Here is a 23,668-nt window from a genome sequence, read left to right as displayed (position 1 = left end):
CTTGTAAATGAACAATATGAAGCATGAACACTAATAACAAATACAAATGAGTAGCTAAATCTTCGGATTAACACGTCCTAAGTTCGAATATGCATCATTTGCATTAACCTGTGCGTATTTCAACTGAAAAATTGCATCAGAGTGTCCGTTCGAATTGGTCAAACTATATCGCTCGATCGAGTGGTCAAACTATATCGCTCGATCGAGCTAGTACCTATGCACTTTTTTGGAAATTCACGGAGCAAAAACTTGGGCAAACATGACTTTGTGCTCGGTTGAGCCTACGACACCTTAATATGTTGCAGAAAGCCAAGAATTACCAGCATGCTACATAGTGAACTGATACATAGCAAAATACAGTGTCATAAAATGATTATCATAAAGCTTTATCTTCAAAGCACTAAAGAAATACAAATACAAAGATGGAAAAAAATATGAATTGGAAATCATTCATCAATAGGTAGATATATTGTTTTAAGCTAATAATACACTGATAAGTCAACAGCCGAAGTTCTAGAGACTGCAACCAAAAAAGTCTAGAAAACTAAACATATAAAATTCTCACAATGACTATTTTTCTCTGTTCATCACCAGAGTTCCTATTACTTCAAACAAAATTGGTAACACAGCACATTCTATGATCTTATGCTTGCTGATAATGATGCAGCTTGTAGAGCAAAACGTTTCCCGATGCATTCCCCGCAGCCATGAAACCTCCAGCGGGACTAAAATCCAAACATCGAGGATATTGTAGAGTTCTGTTTCCTGGCGGCCAGTTAGAAAAGACGGTAAATGATGGAACATGAACCAGCTTTAGGCTGCTCTTCTGCATTCTCGAACAGATGGCTAATATTTGGGCATCGTGGTTGAACTTCATGAAATCTACTTCAGTGCGTAGATGCTCGAGAGTTTTAATGGGTTTTCTTTTGCCACCCAAAAACTCATCCCGGTTGTAAACATTTACTAATCCACTAGCTGATCCAGCTGCAAACAGATTCCCGATTGGTGCAGTACAAAGAGCAGTACCATTAATGGAGCCTTCGTCAATACCCTTATGGAGACATGTTCTCGTTCTTAAATCCCAGTGATATACATGTCCATCACCACCGGAACTTAACAATTGTTGTCCATCATCTGTAAAAGCTAGTGATCGAACTGTTCCGTTCATTTTAAGGGTGCCAATCAGTTCCTTAGTTTTCGCAGACACCAGTAAGATGTAACCTTCGTTTCCCAAAAAAGCTATAGTACGAGAATCAGGGGAAACCTCAAAAACTTCTAAGCTTTTTTCCTCTCTTCCAGTTAGTGGCCCGATTTTATCAACATTACCCTTGGATATGTCAATGCTATAAAAGAACTTTCTTCTTCCAGCAACGATAACTTGTGACCCATCAGGCAAGAAAGAAGCATTTCTAATAGGGCAATCTTCAATGAATATGGCATCCATCATTTTATTCCTCTTGCCATCGATTTGGAAAAATCTCAGCTTTCGATCTAGTCCAGCAGCAAGGAGCAACTGATGGTTTCGGTGAAACTGGACGGAGTTTATTGGACCATTAGAAGGATCTTCAGCATTGGCATCTACTAATTTTGAGTATTCGAGAATTCCGGGCAAAAGTTTTGCTCCTTTTTTCACAACAAGCTCTTCGTTTGTTTTAAGAATATCATCAACATTTTTATATCCAGACGCAACAACCGACCCATTTTCTACCTCAAACTCATCATCAGAATCATACCTTTTGATTTTCGAGTCAAAATTGGCCCAATCTGTTCCCGGGTACAACTTAGCATGATGAGCCCTCAACCTTGACACATACGCAGACCCTGATATAACAGTCTCATCTTCTTCCTTCCTTAACTTCCTCAACCTATTAACCTTTGAAATGTCAACGGTAGTCTCTTCTTCCTCGTCATCCAACCAAACAGGCTTCCGTTGCTTATCGCCATCTTCATCCATATTTTCAACATGATACCCTGAATTATCTTCATACACCGACATGGTATCATTACCAGACCGGTCCATTATAAACAATTCAGAGTCATCCAAAACTACTCCACCTAGCCCTTCCTCATCATGCTCCTTTCCAAATTCAACTGGAGAATGCAAAGAGCCAAACAAAAAGTTCCCCAACTTCTGCATTTCCATTTCTTCCTCAAGTAACATCTTCTTCACCTCTGTATCACTCCTTTTCTTTTTCTTCTTATAAGTTACACTCGCTTCAATATCTGAATCTTCCTTTTCTATAACCTCCTCTACACCTTCCAACAAGGAAGACTCTTCATCCTCATTATCCACACGCTTAGACTTCTTATTCTTCTTCTTGGCATTATCCTTAATAACCGCATTCTGAGAAATTAAACTCATCTCTACTGTGCAAGAATGTACTCTTCCAACTGCAAATAAAACTAAAAACATAAATATTCCGCTAAAAATGGAACACAACAAAATAAAACCCTAACAGCCCGTTTGATTAACGGTACTAATTGGTGGTAATGGGAATGACTTGTAGTATAAATTTTCATATGTATCATTTCATTCCCATGGTAATGAAAGTTTGATCATAAAAAAGTATTTTGTTCACAATTTTTCCATTACCACCTAATAACATATGTTCAAATGGTAATGTAATGAAATGAATTTTGTGAAGAAATAAGATTGTTAAAGGACAAAAAGCATGGCTTTAAATTTTGCCAACAGATATTCCTACCAAAATTAAGCTAATTTTCCCATTACCATTCCCACCATTTAGTATCGATTACCAAACAAGCCGTAAAAGCTTACAACAATCCAAGCTGAAAAAGCACATTGTCTACCTCAAGTGGTGTTTAGAAACATGTGCTTCATATCGAATGGCAATAAATTCAATTACAAAATCTTTAAAACTGCATTTATTTCCAAATTTGATACTTTCTCAATCACCAATTCATCCTAGACGTTGATTAATCCCCATCAACACAACAAATCAGCTTCAAATAATTGTAGGATAGAAACCATTGAAACATAGCTTTAAACTATACAATCAGCTTCAAATTTGATCTTTTTCAATCACAATCAATCAGTATTATAATGGGCAAGATTTACAAGGCATAAAAAAACTAAATTTGATTATCAGACAAAACCCTGAAAGTGGGGTGCAAAGTTTGAAAATCATAATAGGAAAACATGATTATAGAAGTAATAAGTAAACTGAAAAGCAATATGTCAAATTGAATGTTAAAATGAAGGAATGACCAAAGCAGTAAGAAGAATAAAAGGTTGAAAGAGAGAGGGAATTACCAATTCAATTGCTAATTGCTATTTACTAGAATCATCAAAAATCTCAAAAAATTGTTACTTGCTATTTGCTAGAATCATCAAAAACCCGAACAATAAGTTATCCTAATAAAATTGATATCTGCTAGAATTATCAAAAACCCCAAAAATCAATTGACCTAACACAATTGCTATTTACTAGAATCAACAAAAAAACAAAATAAAACAATGAAATATGACTCAAAAATAATGAATATCAGACAATAAATAAAAATTAAAGAAGAAAAAAACCCTAGATTCAAGATTGGTAGAACCGTAGAAATAGTACCTTCAATGAAGAAGCCGGTGTGGCGGCCGCAGACCGAAGCTGTGGAGGAATTGAGCCGGTGGGAGACTGGAGAGGGAGGCGGCACACTGCACAGTGGAGGACTTCTGTGTCTCCTTTTTAGGGTTGAAGGTTTGAGGTTTTTGCTTTGCTTGGTTAGTTCTTACAATGACAACATAATCAAACTAATGAAAAATAATACAACGATTTTCAAGAGGAAACCTATGATCTCTTATATTTTAAAGTAAATGTAAAAACATTAATTGATTTTAATTCTATATAAATATAAAATAAATACAAATATGATTTTGGGATTTTTATTAAGGAGTTTATTATTATACTACAATTTAGTAGCCCGCTCAGGCCGAAGGTTTGGAGTGTATTATGTCCAAGAAACGGAGATGTTTACGTGGACTCGACCGATCCTCACAGGCGCCTAGGTCCTAAGCTAACCCAACAATTGTTGAGATGAACGATCTTTTTAAAGGACAATTTCTTAGATCGACCCAAAAAGTAATTAGATTCAATTTACATGAAAAAACTTTAAACAATTTTTGCTTTATTTTTTCAGTTGTTTGTTTATCCTTCAACCTAAATTTGCATGTGATTTTTATTTTGTTCATTTTTGAATATTTTTTGTTTTGTCATAGTGCTTGAAGTTGGTGTCTATAAAGAGTGTAGGTTTTTTTATGAGTTAAAGTACGTGTTTATGGTATACATAAGTAGGAGTTTATGTACTATTAAGTAAGAGTTTATGGTATGAAGTAGGTGATTATGGTATATAAAGTAAGAGTTTTAAGGTATATGAATTAGGTGTTTATGGTATGAAAAGTAAGTGTTTAAGATATTTACAGTGTGTGGTTATAGTGTGATAAGTTGTTACTTGTTGGTTATAATACGTGAAGTAGGAGTTTATGGTATGTAAAAATAGGTATTTGTGATATGTAAAGTAGATGTTAATGATATTCAATAAAAATACATTTCTGGTCAACCACATTGAAAGGAAAGATATATAAAACCCAATTGAAAGGGAAGATATATAATAATTTTTATTTTGTACTCAATTAGAGAGGAAGAAATAGAGATTTTTGACTGTTTTTGAGAAATTAACTTATTAAAAGCATTAGTCCTTTCATCTTATTCATTCTTGATAATTTGGTTAGTTTTTTAGGAAATTTGACATATCATTGTGCGAAACATATATGTAAATGGGGATTTAATGTCGATAACTTTCATTTAGAGGAGTTTTAGGAATCAGTTATGCGTGAGGAAGGAAACCGTTTTCTTGAAAAATCGTGTATCATTTTCATTTAGTTGTTCAAATGGTCATCAACACTACAAACTTTACTTATTTTTGATTATTTAGCGCAAAAATAATACATCCTATGTTCCCTAGTATGTGCTAAACTTTCGTTTTTAATTTTTTTTTTACAATATTTGATTATTTGCTACGTAATTATATATGTAATAAAGTAATTTATAAATTATCTTATTTATCTTATTATTCCTACTACAAGTATGCATACATATTAACTTTTAAACTTTTGTCGTTATTATTATTATTATTATTTTGAAAATCTTTTGTCATTATTTAAGAACAAGTATTTTGCTATCAATCAATCATTTATTTAATACTTGTGTCAAGCTAAAATGGTACAAGTATTATAAAACTGAATATTATTTTCAATTGTCTAACCTTCAGTTGATTCAAAGTCAATAATCAATTTGCGGTAAGAATATGAAAAGAACAGAATACACTTAAAGAATACCCAAACCGATTTATGGGACTCGCAGATGAATGATCGAACACCCGAAAAACCAACTACAAACCTAGTTAACATCATCTTTGCCGAATTACTTTCATGGTGAACCTGACTATACATTACATTTTATAGACGAAAACAATTACATCTACCGAATTTGGCAATGAGATCTGTTTCCGAGTATTATTTGTTTGGTAACATCGAATACGTTACTCGGTGTAATACAACCCGCTCTTTCTCCTCCTAATTTACCAACTTTTAACTAACCCAATTACTCAAACATACATTCGATAACAGTAAATCTCATGTTAAATGGCTTGCCAAATACTTCAATCAGCAGTTATAACATTGTCATTTATTACAAGGGCGTATCAAGACTCGGGCAGGCATGGCCATGGCCCGGGTTATGAAAAATAAAGTAGTATTCGAAATCCATGACGTTCTATGCGCTTTGACAAAGGCGTTTCCAACTAATATTAGCCCATATAATAAATTTATTCTGGATTCGCTTCTGTACAGGAATAAATAGTAGTATAAGAAGATGAAAGGCTGGAAAAGGAAAAACTAACCGTTCGATCTCAGATCCTATATCCTGAGCCATAACCTTTAGCTCGCCTAAAAGATCACTCAAGTCTGACAGGGTAGTGTCTTGCTTCTCCTTTTCAACCTGTTACAGGAAATATAGCAATTAAACGCATCCATAAATCATATTCTCATGTATGCAGCTCGAAAGAAACTACAGAAAGTACCTGTCAACGACTAAAGGATGTGAATTTAGGGGTGTTTAATGGGCCGGATAAGGCCGGATTGGACTTAAGTAAATATGAGGCGAGTTGGATAAAGGCCTTTTAACTTAATATGGGGTTTAGTGGGCTGAGCTTTGAAAGCCCGGTCAGGCCCATTTTTATTTCTAAAAAAATATTTTAATCCCCATTTATCAATTTATAACAATTAAAATATCATCTATAATAATTAAATTGAAAAATTATTAATAATCCTTATTGACATTGTTATTTATAATATTTAAATTCTATGTTAATTATACTATTTACAAAGGCCCGTTTCCGACCCTTATTGAGCCCTTTTATAGCCCGCTTCATTTTAATTATAGTAAAGTCTATTTTCGGCATGGCCCATTTTCGGTCCTTACAAAACCCTTCTAAAAACGGGCAAGATAAGGGCTTAAAATGAGGGTCCGGCCCATTGAACAGCACTACACGTGATCAACAGTTTAAGCATGATTACAATGGCAAGGGAACAACCTTAAAGGGTGCTAGTAAGTTTTGTATCTGATAAAGATATACATACCTCGACTTTTTGCAGTGCATTAGTGGGTTCAGGTGGTGGAGTCCGAGATTTTGAGCACCCATTCGGCATAGACAACACAAGCCTCTCCCTCTGTTCCATATGATTACTCTTGCTCCAAACAGGATCATCTGTAGAAATTCAGATCTGAAACTGTAAGCGACTGATTCAAGTGTGTAGCTATCATTAGCTAAGAAGAAAAATCATACAAACCTCTCAACATAAAAGGACCTCTAACCGGAGCTGTCTTCTTTGGCTTCCAAGTCTTAGAAAAGAATCCCCCAAGACTTCCTAAAAGCTTCTCCCCCTGCAATAACAATTATACACTCTATTACTCATTGCTCCTTAAACTAAAGGAAATAGTAAATTCAAGGGAATTAGAGATAATTGAACCTACTACATAAATTTAGTAAAGAAGATATGCACGTTTTTCGACAATGATCAGATGAGCTTCCAAGTGAAGTTCATATGGGTGTGCAAATCACTACCTAATTTTCAAGTGTAACACCACAAAGAATGTAGGATAGTCAAGTGGGGTCATTTGATCCCTTCACAAAGAATATGCCTCAACTCACCCTTCCCCTCCCTTTCCCAACCACAACCAACAACAAGCTCACCCTTTCTATGCCCACCCTGCTGAAAACCTTTTGCCCATCCCATGCACATGGTCCCAACTCCCAACCAGCCCAAAAGCCTCCCCAACCCCTGTAATACCACACACCACCTACATGGTCATAACCAACCAAAAAATCCCCCCATCCCTTAACACCATCACCACCACGCCCATCAAATCACCCCTCCCCATATAACCACTTTTCTTCCCAAAAAACTACCCCCCCTTCATGCAAAACCCACCCTGCTTTGGTGAAGAAACAAACCTCTGGCCACAAAAAAGTCCCTTGAGCCCATAGTGTAAAAATAAGGCCGCATCGCATTGCATCAGTTGCGTCGTAAAGGTTTTTAAATAAACGAATTGATATTTTCCGCATTGCAAAGGTGTAAAAACCGCGTTTTGAGGTGTATCAAGGAATATCTTATGATTCAACAGATATTTCGGCGTTACGATAATCGCATCACTCCCCTTACCACATCACCGTTCCGTTACCACGATCGCGACTATTACTGCATTTTTACACCATGCTTGAGCCTCACAAAAACGCCCCAAAACAAGTAACAAATCAGCGGTGAGCGCAGGGGAGAGGAATAAGAATGAAGCTGTGATTTTCAGGGAAGGGGAAGTGTTTTTAGGAGAGGAGTAAGGTTGTCAGAGGAGGGAAAGGAGTGGCAGGCAGTTTCACAGTTGGAGAATGGTTATGATCACCAGGGAGAATAGGAGCTACGTTTCTCATAATCATAAATTTAAGCTGCCAAAAGCATGGCCAAGTAGCATTATGAGCTACGTTTCTGATAATCACGACATCAAAATGACAGTACCTACCTTACATCAAAAATTGTACTTGATGGTAAATTGATAAAGTAAAAGAACCATACCCGACATAGATCATATTCTATATTTACAGCCTCCTCATGGGTTCTTCTAATTTGTTCACCTTGCTGATGGAGAGTAACTAGCGTCTTAGTAGCATCTTGTCTTATACCCTCAGCAATCCTCAAACAGTTATCAACAGTCTTTGTCGTCTCCTCAGCTTTGTACGCAGCATAATTTCCTAATTTCTCCACACTTTGACTGTCCACACCTCCTGAGTCATAGAAATCGTTCTTGTACTTGTTCCTTTGCGCATAAGAGAAATTATACTTAGATGTGGATGAAGTCACTTCGGTTTCTCAATTCTCAATTTCATCATCAAAAGGGTTGGTCATCCTAAAATTAGGCAAATTCTTCGATGGTGCAGAAGAAGGCTTTGGAAGGGATCCTTGAGTAGGCTTCTTATCAGACTCATCATCAGAATCAAACGGAATATTGTTTGCCTTACTATAAACCTTCGGGCCAGCAGAGCTAGGCTTATGCAACGGTGAGTTCTTGGTACCAATCATTTTCAAAAATAAGCACACAATGGAAAAATTCTAAATTCACTACGCAAAACAACGGTACAACAGCTGCAAATTATCCGACAACAAATACGAAACCACATCTGCAAACTGCATAAGATGAACTAAGTGAACAATGAAATGACATATAAATCATAAATTCTTAATTACAAAGCATTAACATACAATTCCATAATCATAATACGAGTGACGAAAGCATTGACGGTTGTGCAAAAGATTGATAAATAACATATTCTTAACAAGATATCAATCACAAGAATAAGTAAGAATCTTCCAAGTTGGTCAAGACAAGATTTAAGGTTGAAAGGGGGCAAAAGCAATCAAGAAAAGATGAAACATAAAAGTATTCACTTTAAACTTCATTTTGAGTTTTGACAATTATATGTATTCCTCCTTGATTAATACTCCTTTTGTCCCTTTTATTTTGCACCGGTTTTCATTTTAATTTGTCACACTGATTTTGCACCCTTTTCTTTAATAATCCACTCTCATTCTTTATCTAATCTGATAATAAAAAAATTTTCACTTCAAGATTAATATTAATTAATTTTAGATAAGGTTATTATATGTGGGTTCATATTAGACAAATTTCATAGCGCGTTTACTTGATATCTAGTTCGTGCACTATGAGTAGGGGTACAATCGTACAAGTTATTAAGGAAAAATAGAAAGTTAATCCAAATCAAATTAAATTCGATATCAGATCAAGTCATTTGTAAATTGTAGGTCAAGTTTATGGTAATTCACATTAAATGCATAATGAATTGATATCGGGTCGGATCAACCAAACATGCCAAAAAAATATCACAAAACTGATCACTTTTCTTTCTAAAATCACAACTTTACATAAGCCCATCTAAATATTTGTCATCTCAAATGAGCTTTTACTCTTTCAAACTTACTACAATGGATATACGCAGCCTTACTCCAACCAAAGGACATAAGAGCACACTATACATCGTGCAAAAGAGGGGGATCGCACAAGATTTTCAAAACCCGGTTCGATTCCATCCTATGCGTCCACAAAATCTTACAAAGCAACATAGTAAAAAACTCAACAAAACTATTATGCTTCACAAATACTATACACATGACCAACATATCTCCTTTTCTCTTCCCGAAGCTGCGCTTCTAGCTTGGATATTCTCTGCAAAGACACTTGTTCGATGCAAGAACGACGTTTACGCTCTTCTTCTAGCAACTCCGTCAATTGGTATCTCAATTCCGCCATCTCTTGAGTGAGGTCTTCCGCTTCTTCTTTCGATCTTAATTTCTCTTTCTTAAGTTCTTCTTTAAGTTGTTTAACGAGTTCTTCGTATTTAACGAGTTCAGATGACATATCTTCTCCACTTCCCGGGAAAATTTTATATTCTTGACAATACTCGTTGGATTCCTTAGTCTTGAAGCAGCTCGGGTGTAAGTCCATCATTTCCAGCCTCATGCTCTCGATTTCACATTGGTACTCCAACGCAGAAGAAGCGATGGACTCTTCTAGTTTTTCTATTTGTAATCTTGATTGTTCTAGTTGTGTTTCCTTAGAGATTAGCTCCTCGCTCAAGAAATCACACGCGGAGTTTGATTTTTTCAGTTCCTCGCTTAATCTGACAACCTCCTCCTGCAGAAGGTTTAATTCATTCATGTTCATTTCTAAGGTTCCGACACGCTCTTCCAAATAATTAACGGTTGTATTCCTCGAGTTTAACTCGTCCTGCAAAAAGTCTGGAGTTGACACAATAATTTACTGAATGACTCAAAGATGATTTAAAAGCAGGCATAGCATTTAGCATAAATGTTCGGGCAATTGGAGGCAAGTTCTCGTAAGTGCAAAACATATAATTGAGTGAACTGATGAAGGACAGGTTAAACAAACTTAGTATTGAAGTAAGATTGCCACCTTAAACCACAAGCAAAGAAAAGCTTCTTGAAAAGGGTGATATAAAATCACTCGGTTATAGGAGTAGTTATTAGTTACCAAAGTAAGCATGTAAAAATCATTTCTACATCTTAGCATGCAAGAAAAAATATGGAGAAAGGAGATCATATTACGACTCGTCATAAAACAATCTAAGATCATATTCATGGCATAGGGACTTGTATATTCATGACATGAGCTCATCATAAAAGTACAACATTCCATTGCCCTAATAATACAAGTGGCTCCACTTAGGCAGAGTTTACAGGGTTAGATGTAAGCAATCTTATTCTTGTAATCATAGTGTAAAAATAACACGATCCCTGTAATGGAATGGTGATGCGTAAACGGGAGTGATGTGTTTATCGTAACACCTAAATATCGGTTGAAACCATAAAATATCCTTGATACGACTTAAAACGCGGTTTTTATTACCTAAATATCGTAACCCCACCAAAAGATCCTCTTAAAGACACTGATATGATGTTTTAATTAATGTTATAGGGTCAATATCTTAGTTCCTTTGAGCGGATAACCCATCACCAATCAAAACAAATAATATAGAAGAAACCTAAAATGCAGAAACAATGGAGATTAAAGAAAGACTAGTAAGCAAATCAAAACAATGACAGAAATCATAAAATTTATTACCTATTTCCTGATGGCAGTTATTCAATTCTTTCTTCAACTCCTGAATTTGCCTCTTATCATCTAAGCGGGCCTCATTCAATCTCCTTACATGCAGTTCCAGTCTCTGCATTGCACGAAACGTGATAAGAACATAATCAAGCATCACAATAACAGGTGGACTCATTGGATAACCGCATGCAGGAAACTTTATGTACAAAATGGTAAAAAAAATTAAAAAAATTAAAAAAAAAAACAGTATCCTTCCTGAAAGAAGAAATTCTTGTAAAATGATTTCATACAATGCAAGTGTCCTTGTAATTTGAAGTTTCGACACATACTGTATATCAACTACTGATATTGTCTAGTTCAATTCATCAAAGCATCTCGTTTTACTGTACTATTATAAAACAGGAAAAATAGAGGTGATAAATTTCTGTTGCAAAACATAATGACTGAGCTAAATAAACACAGGTATAAGGGTACAGTTGAAATAGCCATCTAAGATTCCTAGATATGCCTTGAACATTTTCGCCACTAGGCACACACTTTTCAATTTATTCATATTTTAATTAGAGGTGTTCATTCGAGTCATCGGTTGGGTTAGATGTTTCGGGTCGGTTTAAAATCGGGTCTTGTGTCTACATTGACTTTTACATAATTGTAAATCATTTTTTAAGTCAGGTCAAATCCGAGTTATAAGGTCAGGTAAATATCGAATCATCCGGTCTATTTTGAACACCTCTAATTTTAATCCATGCTTTAGGTTGAAAATGTGAGGAGTTTAGGATGGTAAAGAGCAAGAAACTACAGAAGTGCTGAAAAAATAAACAATGACATAGAAAATGTAAAATTAGATAGATCAGGTAAAAATAAGATATTACTTTGATCAGGTCAAAGCTTTGTGATTGCGTTTCTTTCAACAAATCCTTCTCTTTTCTTAACTGCAATTAAAAAAAAAGACAAGGAAGAAATCTATGAGTAACTTAGTATTGCAAAAGTAACCGCTGAATTATATGATAGACTGAACAATAGAATAAGGCAGAAACGGCCAGACAGATAATTAATATCAGATGACAACAAAACAAAAAGCTTTTTATTCCCTTCTGTTCTTCAATTCATGAAGATTCTAATGCAAGTTTGAATGCCAATTTGATCCCTCAACAGCTCATGACTAGAGCTAGAAAATGAACCAACACATTATTGAACTTGAAAGTATATTGAAGTTTTATTTATATAAATGAACAATTATATTTTGAACTCAGTAGTCTCAGTGAATAAACACACGTACAGAATCTGCAAACCCATAATGTTACAGTTACATTACATTCATGCAATCAAGTGACTCTAATAGGCTTCATACCTTGTAGTGGTCTAATCCATGATTTTAAATTACAGGTTACATTACAAGGTTTTGCGGAACGATAAGCTTAAAATCCGTCATTAAACTTCCATTATTTAACAAACCAATTTCATATTTAAACCATGTTGCGACCTTCCCTTTATAATAAGAAAAAGATTGTTTTTGATTGATCCTTAATTACAAACATCTTTTGCATTGCACATAAATAATAAGTGCATATGGTTTAAGGAGCCATTTACTATATTCCATTACAAGATTTCATACAATATAATATCTTTTATAAAAAAGTATGTAATCATTAGGAAATATAGTTAATGTTTTTCCATACTTGGTGAATAAAACTACAACTTTGTTGATTCAGACTCATGTATTTCGTATATTTGCAAATTTATTTTGAAAATCAGCAAATACTTTCTGATTTGAACTTTTTATAAAGAATTCCTAATAGCACCTGAACAAACAAGAGCTCAAACAGAGCTTAACAAAAGAGTCAAGAGCTTCACTAGGGTTTGACTCGACTTTAGTTCAATAAAATATAACGAAAACAAATATAAATGCTTCACCTCTCAATCCAACCCAAGTCTTTTCCAACATGGTCGTATTTCTTATTCAAAGTCCTAAGGCTAAATGCTCCCATTTTTCAAAGGAGCTTTTGTTCAGACCAAAAGCTATTAGTATTAAGGAAGAAAGCCAGCACCAGCAGGGGGATGTGTAAATTTGGAGAACCTAATGGTAAAATGCTGGTAACCGGTTGATCTTAATGCATAACAGGTTAATGCAATAAAGGAAAACGGTTATAGGTTACTCTTATAGCACCTCAACTGCACGAACACCTGTACTGCCAACAAAATGCTTATATTGATAGAAGGTAATGGAAATGAAGTAGCATGGACACATCTATGGACAATTTCAACACATCTACATCATCCATCTATATTACCTTTTTAGAAAAAAAGAAGCTTATAAGTAACAAACCGATTCTGCAAGCTGGTCGATAACAATGCTAATAGATATAGACAAATTTCGCTAGCCAACGGGAAGGTTGCATAGCTTCTTTCACAACCGTAGGCGTGGCAAATAGAAAATTAATACAAAAGACAGGCCAATGCAAGGATAACACATTGACAAATATCGTATGCCATAATTATATTAACACAAATTTCCTATGATCAAAGAAGCACCCATCATCATTGCAAAGCACAATCCAAATTGTTGCATCAAGTTCAACCAAAAAGTGTTGTGTCAATACAAACCTTTGATTCAAAATGATTTTACCACAAGCCTGAAGGGGCCAGTGCATAAGGTAGCAGGTAAAGCAATGAGAAGCATATAATAAGATATAATTTGATTTCAGGACATGCATAAACATTACATATTGTTTTGCTACTCTACCACAATTAAATCAATGAATCACTTTTTGTCAGAATACATTTCCATTAGATAGTTTCTTGAGAAGGGATCTTTTATCTTGACGGAAGGATGGTGTTAACTACTACTAGAATCCCTTGAATAGTACAGGTTACAACAAACAAGTTTGCAAAGACCAATAAGTCCACTGATTGAGTGAGATGAGATACTTGTCGCTACACTGTTGCTCAACTCACTAAAAGGCCCAAAGGCAACATATTATGTGCTTAATAGCTCAAACACAACACTTCAGGCATCATCTTTTTCTACGTCTATGTTGACATATGTTTCCATGACAAGAAAACCACAAAAAATAGTACTTAAAGGTACCTCTCTACATCTTGCTTCAATTTGTAATAGTTCCTCCACATCAAAAATGGAGTCATCAGTAGTATCACTCCTGGAACTCGTGGACATCTAAAACAACACAAAATGAAGAGTAAGAATTTAACCCATGGTAAATTTACCAAAAACATTACAAAATGTGTTGATACAAAGTTTTCAGTACGTTAAAAATGAAAACCTTACATAAGTAGATATAAAACTTTATACTCTGTCTGTACAAACAAAGAAAAAACTAGAAATGACGTCTTATTGGGTTGAATGATGGGCACACTCTTCAAATACGCATACCTCAACTTCAAGGGTAACATATTTATCGAAGTTCATTCCTATCTAACATGATCGTGATGCCTATGTTGAAATCATAGATGGAGGTACATTATGTCGAAGATAGGCCACAACCCACCCTCAAAAATCACCAGAAGTATAGTTTATATGGCGTAGTTGACCCAAAAATTACTTTAACTCTATGGTATAAGTCAAACTACCACTTCCTGTCAACATTAAAAAAAATGATCCATCCAAAATCTTCTTTGTGATGGTAATATAAAACTTTTTGCAAATATCACAAAATGACTCTCACCTCAACTTCCACTTAGGCAGGTCTTTGGGAATTGGATGTAAGCAATATTACCCTTGGAAAACAAATAGGTTGTTGCAAATATCATGTGCAACTTCACATTAATAGAATTGCACATACTTTAACGAGTCAATTTTACGGTACTCCATCAAACCAAAGAATTAAAAATCTTCAGCTCCATCAAGAATTAAAATTTACAACTGAAGTTAGGCGTTACTAAAATTGTTGGTAAGATAAATGAGAACCGACTTAGTTGCTTCAGGCATGTACAACAACGTCCGAAAGATGCTTATGCTAAATAATTGAGTTGGACAACTGATGATTACAAAATGTGGAGGTAGACTTAACTTGGATATAGGGAGTGGATAAGGATATGACTAAATTACATGCGTTGGAACATTAAATGTCCATGTAGCATTGAATGAACAGAAAAGAGATTTGTTATACACAATCTCTTAAAATCATAATATCTTGAGATTAAGAATTTAGCATTTTTTGTCTCGAGGCTGCCTCAAACTACTGATTACCAATTGGATACATCTCTTAGATATATCTAACAGAGGAACATCTGACATAGCACTCCCAGCCAACAATACCCAAATCATTTTGTAACACATAGACAACTCAAAACTCTACATCAAAGTTCTTCAGAAATAAGCTAACATAGCATAGATGTTAAAATATGAGTACTCTACGATTGGTTAAGAACAAGTATAAAGAGTTCTTATCATACAATTGAACATGTCCCTTATTTCCATGAGTCAGATTTATATGGTTCTTTGGTTCCCATTATAATGAAGTAAACTAAAACCACTCACTAATGTTGTACGCTTCTTATTTATGTGATGTTGATGGTATTTGCTACAAGGGTCAATCAAAATCAACCTATTTATCATCACTAGGCTAAGATTCTGTACATCCAAACCCAAAACCCACCATGTCCAGAGCCACTCAATGGCACTGGGTAATAGATGATGTGATGGAATGTTGTAATTGAAGGGAAAATCATAATATTCCATGCCGTCTGTGAAATGAACAATTTAAATCTCATCATATTGAGTAATAGAAGAAAATCCAACTATTTAATTCAATCTTAAACCTTTGAACTCGATGTAACAAAAGCCCAGCAATTAATTAAGCCAAAAATTTCCTATTTATGCAAAATCCAAAACCCACAACTCAAAAATCTAAAAATTAAATTCTTTTACCCAAAATACTCTTTCTTAAAACAAAAAGATAATCTAGAGCATAGTAATAGATGAATGATGAAAAAGTACCTTTGCTTGAATGATAAATTGCCCCCGTCAGTGATAAAGAAACGAACAGTTACCCCCAAATTGGAAAAGTTCTCGAATATTTGATTTTGATAATAACTGAAGATTTCAATTTCTTTGATCTGACAGTTAAATTCAAATATTTAAGGAATGAATTATTGAAAAGGGAGAGGAAAAGAAAAAAAAAAGGGGGAGATTGGTACCCTAGAAATAATTTGAAAGGATGAAGAAGAAAAAGGTATTTCTTCAGTACCCTAGAATGGGAGAATCTTGCAAGTCAAAAATGAGGGTCAAATTTACTGTTTTTATTAATGATCTAATATTCAAAAATAAATAATCAGCGAATTATGTACTCCATGATAATTCAACTCAAAAAAAAATGTACTCCATGATAATTCTTTTAAAAATAATTTCTAAAGAATGATCAATTAATAATAAAATATTAGTTTAATTTTTGAATTACATTGAATTTATTACTTTTTAAAATTACAGCCTTAATGCTTATTTTTTTTTTAATTATAGCAACCAAAGTATTACTAAAATCTATGGGTTCAAGCCAAAACACAATAATTCGACTATCAAGAATGGTGGAGTTCTGTGTTTTTGTCTCGAACTTGTAAACTGTAATACTTAGGTGACCGTAATTCGCAAAGATAAACATTAATACTGTAATTCACAAAAATACTTAACTTTAAAGTGATAATTCGCAAATAATCTAATATAATAATAATAATAATAATAATAATAATAATAATAATTCGTAAAAGTGCCTCCCGTGAGATCGCAATTTGGTTTGGGACATGCTTTTTGGACATCTATTGTAAAGTCGGGATCTCAGTCCGTAAGGAGACACCAATGGGATTTTCCTTGGATACAAGGAAAGATCTTAGGCCAACGGATATCCTATTGTTTAATTGACTCCATGGCAAAGATGTTTGTCTGGATGTAATTGGAAATTCACCACTTGCGAGCACATGGGTCTCCTCATGGACCCCTGATGTCTTAGCCAATGTTGAAGAAAGAAAGAGGAAGAAATACATTACTAAATGTGAGAAGAATGATTACAAATTTATCCCCTTTACTTTCTCCACTTTTTGAGAGCTAGACGACAATGCGCTCGATATCTTACAAATAGAGTTGTTCATGGGCGGGTAGCGGACCGGGTATTTGCTATAAAATCTACCCGCGGGCACAAATATACAAAACCGCGCCCGCATTTGAAGGCATAATTTTTTGTCGCTACCCGCCCATTTTTAAAGCGGGCGGGACCCGCAGGTAGGCGGGTATTTATTACATAAATATCAAAAATATAATACAAAATATAAAGTTGGGTTTTGATAATAATTAAAATACAATACATCGTCCAAAATACTCCAAATATATAAAAAGTCTCAAAATACTCGAATTACATGTATATAAACATACATAAAAAGTTTCAAAAAAACTTAGTCAATAGTAACACAATCGTCATCTTCATCCTCCTCTTTATCTTCTTCTAATTATGAGAGTGTCCGTTCGAATTGGTCAAACTATATTGCTCGATCGAGTGGTCAAACTATATCGCTCGATCGAGCCAGTATCTATGCACTTTTTTGGAAATTCACGGAGCAAAAACTTGGGCAAACATGACTTTGTGCTCGGTTGAGCCTACGACACCTTAATATGTTGCAGAAAGCCAAGAATTACCAGCATGCTACATTGTGAACTGATACATAGCAAAATACAGTGTCATAAAATGATTATCATAAAGCTTTATCTTCAAATCACTAAAAAAATACAAATACAAACATGGAAAAAAATATGAATTGGAAATCATTCATCAATAGGTAGATATATTTCTAAACATGGCTCACCATAATTAAACATATTCGATGTACCTTGAGAAAGTACCCATATAATAATAATAATTAATAATAATAATAATAATAATAATAATATTTAAAATATATTCAACTTTTGATAATAAAGAATAACAAAAAGTATTTTTTCTTTTGGGTAACTTAATATAATTGATTATTAAAAATTTAATATATATTAAACTAAGCGGGCGGGCGGGTATACCCGCGGGTATTTTTTTGTGTCGCTACCCGCCCATTTATCTTGGCGGGTGGATATTACCCGTCCAAACTTAAATTTTTTTTAAAAAACGTTGCCCATGCCCGCCCGTTTTTCGAGCCGGGTGGATCGGGCCTGGCGGATCGGGTCTAGCGGATCGGGCCTGGCGGGTAGCCCGCCAATAAACAGCTCTACTTACAAATCATAATTATTAAAAACAAAATAATAATAATAAATAAAAACATAAAAAGAAAAAAAAATTCCCTAACCTAAAAGATTGAGAAGGGGAAACGCAAAAGAGAGGAAGAGAATGAAAGAAGAGAGAGAAAACCAAATCATCCCACGCACCGCCTGAGACAGCCCCCTCCTAACGCCAGATTCAGCTCCGGTCCAGCCACGAACGCCAGAGGATAGCCGTGCGCCACCGTGTCTCCGTATTGCAGTTAGTCTTCTTCACGCAGCAGCCGCCCTGAGTGAGCCAACCACCACCTTGGCCGCCACCATTTAAATGGGTAACATTCAATTACTTTCCTCCTTGTGATACCTCAATTATTTTGGTTTAATACATGTTGATTTTATTAGCCCCGTGTCACGTAATCTTACCGTGGCTTAGCCGTGTGGGCTCAGATTCAAACCCACGGTCAAGAGCGTTTGACTTGCACATAAGTTCATTGTTTCTTAAAAACATATGGCAGTAGAAAAGCTCAACCAATATACATGTAAGTCGACAACCTACTTATCTATGTTAAGTATTTCTAACACTCCCCCTCACATGTGAGCCGCATCATATCAAGAACCACCTTTGGCCGTGATAATTTGTAGCATAATCTCACCGTGGCCCAGTAGACACGGGACACCAGTGGGTTTGGGCCCACAAATCTACGGGTCAAGAGCGTTGACTTGCACATACACTTGGTGAGGTCCATTGTTTCTAAAATAATATGGTATTAGGAAGGTTAGCTTGACCATTATATATATGCAAGTCAACAACCCACTATTTTATCAATATGAGATCTTGTCTCACATGTGAAGTATTTCCAACAAATTTAGTTTGCTTTGTACTCACATTGAAGATGAATAGATGATTTAGTTGAAGATGCAAATGAAACTATCCATTGCTGCTAAATTTAAAGATCGAATAGTTTGAGGTACACGTCTTATAATTAAATTTCTTTTTACCTAACTTAGAAGTACGGGAAATGTGATCTTGACTTGGTTTTCTTTTGATTTTAGAGACATTCTTGAAATTAGGTTTTGAATATGAATTGTTAAATTGTGTTGTTACATGTGGAGTTCATGAGAAATGATTGTAGATCTTAGTGTAATGGTGATAATTCTTGTTGTATGTTCGTTGATTGCTATGAATCAAAGTACGGGGTACTTTGGTTAGTTCTTGATTAATTGAGGATTTGATAATTCTAGTTAACTATTAGTATAGTTGTGGGAAGTTCCTGTTTTGAAATGGGTATGAAATGCAAGGGTTTTGAGGGTTTGATGAAGAACAAATGGGTTAGAAAGACACAAAAACAGAGCAACAACTATATAGAACAAACAACAAAGATTAATGAGGTATCTAAGGATACCTCCCCCCAAATCAAGTTTTCTTTCATTAATGAATCAACATACATCAATGACTAAACTCACGCAAGCCTTGAGAACACTCTCTCAAGGTAAAAGACCTCACCTTCAATGGTGATCTCTCACAAACACACTAATACAAGGAAGAAGAAACTATAATGGTGATAATCCTGGTTGCCTCTATTGTATTAGTCTCTCTACTGATTTTCGAAACCTATTTGCGCCTTTATATAGCTCACAATATATTAGGTAAACCCTAGGACAAATAACCTTGATGCCCAAGTATACGTCGCAAAGAACATAAAACTGCAAATGGGACTGCTGCCCAGCCGCTCGAACAAGCTCCTTGACTACTCGAACGAGTGGTTGCCACAGTGAGTTACCATTTGCTTGTGCTGCTGCCTTGTTTGAGCAATGTCTTCCTTGAGCCTTGCCTCATTCTAGGCACAACTCCAACCCTTTCGTGAGTACTCCCTTGCCTTGTTCAAGGCACACCAAGTCATCTCCAATGATCACTTCATCAATGGTCCAAAGCTTATCCTCCCATACCCCATTGCATACACATCATCACTCTCAAGTGTGCATACCATTGAGTATGCTACTAGGTGATAAAAGTCACCTCCAATATTATGGGAGTTGGCTCTTGCTCTAACAATGTAAATTATGTGGTCTCCCTAAAAGTATATACGGGATAGAAATAAGTGGATCTTTAAGGAGGGAGAGTGGAGCATTGGAGGCGTCACGTAATTGCCGCTGGTCAACATTTGGGCATTTGGGGCAGCTGGCTTGTTTGTTTTTGAGTTTACAGGCATGATTACTATTTCGGGTCGAATTTGGATGTGGGAATTAGTTTAAGTATTGTAATTATGGTTTTTTGATGAATAGATTATGAAATTGGTATTTTAAGTATAATTATGAGAATAGCATTACAAAGTGATTGTAATCTTAGCGGTATAGGTTGACTTTAGGATGAAAATAAAGCTTTTTTTAAATTCACTTGGTAGATGGATATTTCCACATGTGTGTGGCATCGAACGGCTTTGGATACCGACGCTTGTGTTGTTGGATAGTTGTGGAAGCTTTTTGTTTGAAATTTCTAGTTGACTTTTAAGTCTTTAAATTTTAGAGATGTTTGTTTGACAAAGGAAATTTTGCTGAAATTTCCGCGGAAACTTATTTATTTTTAAATGTTTAACTCTATTAAACTAAATTCTTTTGAATTATTTCTCTCTGCTAGTGCCTAGTAATGTTCTTAGTAGTTCTTTACTGATAATATAGTGTTAGGTGATTTGTCTATTTTATCGAAGTAATAGTTTGCAATTTGTATTTGACTTCTGCATTAGTTAAATTAAGATAAGCACTTGAAATTTTCAGCTGTTACAGGTGTAGTTTAGTTGGTACTTGGTTAGGTCTAATTTTATTAAGTCTGGACTTGATTTTGCTGCTAGCTTAGACTTCATGGGTGATGGGTGTAATGAGGTACCTCTTGGTTTCATAAGTTTTTGCTCTGTTCATTATGACAAATACATGATTACCAAATAAAAGAAGAGAAAATGATTGTGAATGGTAAATATAGTGGGTAGTGAAAGGCTAAAACATAGAAGATGAACAAAGTGGTTGTAAATCTAACTATAGTTGAACTATGGCATTGGACTTTGTGTTTGTAATTGGCCCATTTTGAATTTTGTATTTGATTTAGAATTAGTCCGCCTTTTCATATTCTAAACAATGTTTTTTTGCTTGAGGAGTATTTTTTTCCTGAGGTCTTTCTACCATTGGCTGGCACTACTACATGCTCTAGCTGAAGCTTGTTGCCTCTAGCTACCTCTAGATTTTATTTTTAGATTTAGGCAAAACTATTATGAGTGTTACAATGGGCCAGTAGATTAACATGCTTTATCCATCCATAAATTGTTCTTTGGCTTGGCTGTTTGCTGCTCATTGTCCAGCCAAACTCTTTTTTTTTTCAAGTTTTAAGATATCCCTTGATTACGATTTTTTTGGCGTAACTATGTTACAGTTCTCTTTAGATATTATCATATAATAGTCTGATTATGTAAAACTATCTGGCTACTTTATAGGAAACAGTAAAATCAAAGAAGAATCGCTTTGCAGCCTTAGATGTGAAAATCGACATTAATGTTATTGGAAAAGCTCTTCCAAAATGACAGTTGATTCAGATTCGCCTTCACGTGATACATGGGTTATAGTCAAGAAGCAGAGAGTTAACATTTTGATTCCTCGTCTTTCCTGTACTGAGCAGTCTATAGTGCCTGATCTTGAAGGTCAGGTGGATAAAGATATGTCTATCCATACGATTAATACTCATGAGGTTCTGCAGGAGACAACCTCAAAGGCTCATTTTAGTGAGAATATAAACAATGTGTCGACGCATTGCTCTCCAAAATCATATACTCGATCTAGTCCCGATGCTTGTCCTTCCCGTGCAGATGATACAACTCCAGAGCCAAGGAAGTCAACTTCAAAAAGAATGGCTGCAGAAGATCTGGCAGGTACTTCCAAACCCTTGCTTAGGAAAACCAAATTTCTGAAATTCCATAAAGAATCTCAGAACCTTCTGAGGCCTTCATATCATAACTTGTCATCTTCTACCGTAACTCTCAATCTCACTTATAAGATGCGGGCGTTAAATCTCGAGAAAACCATAGTAAGTGCTGGTGGATTGGGTAAGTGGCTATTCTCTCTTGGACTGGGGCGATTTGAGGGGATTTTTCGTACAAAAAATGTGAATAAATTTGAGTTGGTAAACATGTCTATGAAGAAGCTTAAGGAAATGGGTGCTCATGCTGTTGGCCCAAGAAGAAAGTTAATTCATGCAATAGAGTGTGCTTGTTGTAAGCCATATTGTTTTGAACCCCATATGATCTTCAGCATCAAACATAGTGAATCATAATCCTTGTCTTGTACTTGTGTTATGTGTATGGTCTTCAAGTGGAGAAAGATGTAGTTGTAGTAGAAGCATGAAATATAGTGCATGTTATATATGATAATATATGTAGAGAATTATTGACATTGATTTTCTTAATTGTAGATTAGTATTGGATAAGGTAAAATAAAGGTATAGGGTTTTTATGATACTAAATGTTAGTTGAAGCTATTGACTGAGTTGGTCAGTTGAAAGTTTTGACTGATAAGTCAACTGTTAAGGAAATGTTTGGTAAAAATTGTTAAAAAGCTCAATGTTTGGTAAAAATTGTTAAAAAGCTCAAAGTCTACCCAAAAAAACTACAAATTGTAGAGTAGCTTTGAAAGACATTTTTCCACATCAATTGTCTTGCTTTGTGTAATTGGCCATTATTGTTTAGATTAATGCGTTTATTTACATTATTGTGTTTTGTGTTATGATCTAGTATATTTTTATTTTCTTCACATAATACTGTTTATTTTACTTATCCTAAAAATAGACATTATATTGTGAATATCAATTTTTAGATGTTACCATAATTTTCATCTTGCTTCACATAATTCAAATACCTTGTAAAATCCTATTTCTTTTTTTCTCTCTTAATAACTTTAGATTTTTTCCTTAAATTTCAACTTCCCACAAGCTAATTAGTGAGAGAAACATTAATATTTAGAGAGAACAAATACTTCATTCGTTTGTTCATTTCAAATATATTTTAAACCTAAAAATTATAAAAGTTGTAAATTAAAATTCTTTAAATTGAGATGGATGTAACAAAATTGTATATAAATACTTTAAATTTCAAATTCATACATATTCACAAAAAATCACATTTAAATTTTTTAAAAAATTGTTCTGAATAATCCACTTATTGCCTAAATGTTGTGTATAACTTATACTATTGATGTTTTCTATATTTCTTTTTGACGCATTTTAACCTACCACTAAAGA

The 23,668-nt window shown here is 34.8% G+C and overlaps 3 protein-coding genes and 1 pseudogene across 3 annotated transcripts; 1 reads left to right on the top strand and 3 right to left on the bottom strand.

The window, feature by feature from the left end:
* Positions 1-349: 349 nt before the first annotated feature.
* On the bottom strand, positions 350-3,783 carry LOC130800409 (U3 small nucleolar RNA-associated protein 18 homolog). The gene is made up of 2 exons (XM_057663922.1): positions 3,579-3,783; positions 350-2,391 (listed from the first exon to the last, which is right to left on the bottom strand). Exon 2 carries the CDS (start codon positions 2,360-2,362, stop codon positions 644-646), a length of 1,719 nt encoding a protein of 572 aa, XP_057519905.1. The 5' UTR covers positions 2,363-2,391; positions 3,579-3,783; the 3' UTR covers positions 350-643.
* A 460-nt stretch (positions 3,784-4,243) lies between these two features.
* On the bottom strand, positions 4,244-9,313 carry LOC130800411 (SNAP25 homologous protein SNAP33-like; annotated as a pseudogene).
* Positions 9,314-9,457: 144 nt separating this feature from the next.
* Positions 9,458-16,443, bottom strand: LOC130800413 (uncharacterized). Its single transcript, XM_057663925.1, has 5 exons — positions 16,162-16,443; positions 14,293-14,379; positions 12,077-12,136; positions 11,217-11,319; positions 9,458-10,372 (listed from the first exon to the last, which is right to left on the bottom strand). Exons 2-5 carry the CDS (start codon positions 14,377-14,379, stop codon positions 9,720-9,722), a joined length of 903 nt encoding a protein of 300 aa, XP_057519908.1. The 5' UTR covers positions 16,162-16,443; the 3' UTR covers positions 9,458-9,719.
* A 2,142-nt stretch (positions 16,444-18,585) lies between these two features.
* LOC130800408 (uncharacterized) lies at positions 18,586-23,125 on the top strand. The gene is made up of 2 exons (XM_057663921.1): positions 18,586-18,725; positions 21,873-23,125. Exon 2 carries the CDS (start codon positions 21,956-21,958, stop codon positions 22,703-22,705), a length of 750 nt encoding a protein of 249 aa, XP_057519904.1. The 5' UTR covers positions 18,586-18,725; positions 21,873-21,955; the 3' UTR covers positions 22,706-23,125.
* Positions 23,126-23,668: the final 543 nt, after the last annotated feature.

This window comes from Amaranthus tricolor, chromosome 14, assembly GCF_026212465.1.
Source record: "Amaranthus tricolor cultivar Red isolate AtriRed21 chromosome 14, ASM2621246v1, whole genome shotgun sequence".
Lineage (NCBI taxonomy): Eukaryota > Viridiplantae > Streptophyta > Magnoliopsida > Caryophyllales > Amaranthaceae > Amaranthus > Amaranthus tricolor.
Note: the sequence above shows the minus strand (reverse complement) of the source record. Positions and strands in the feature narration are given on the sequence as shown.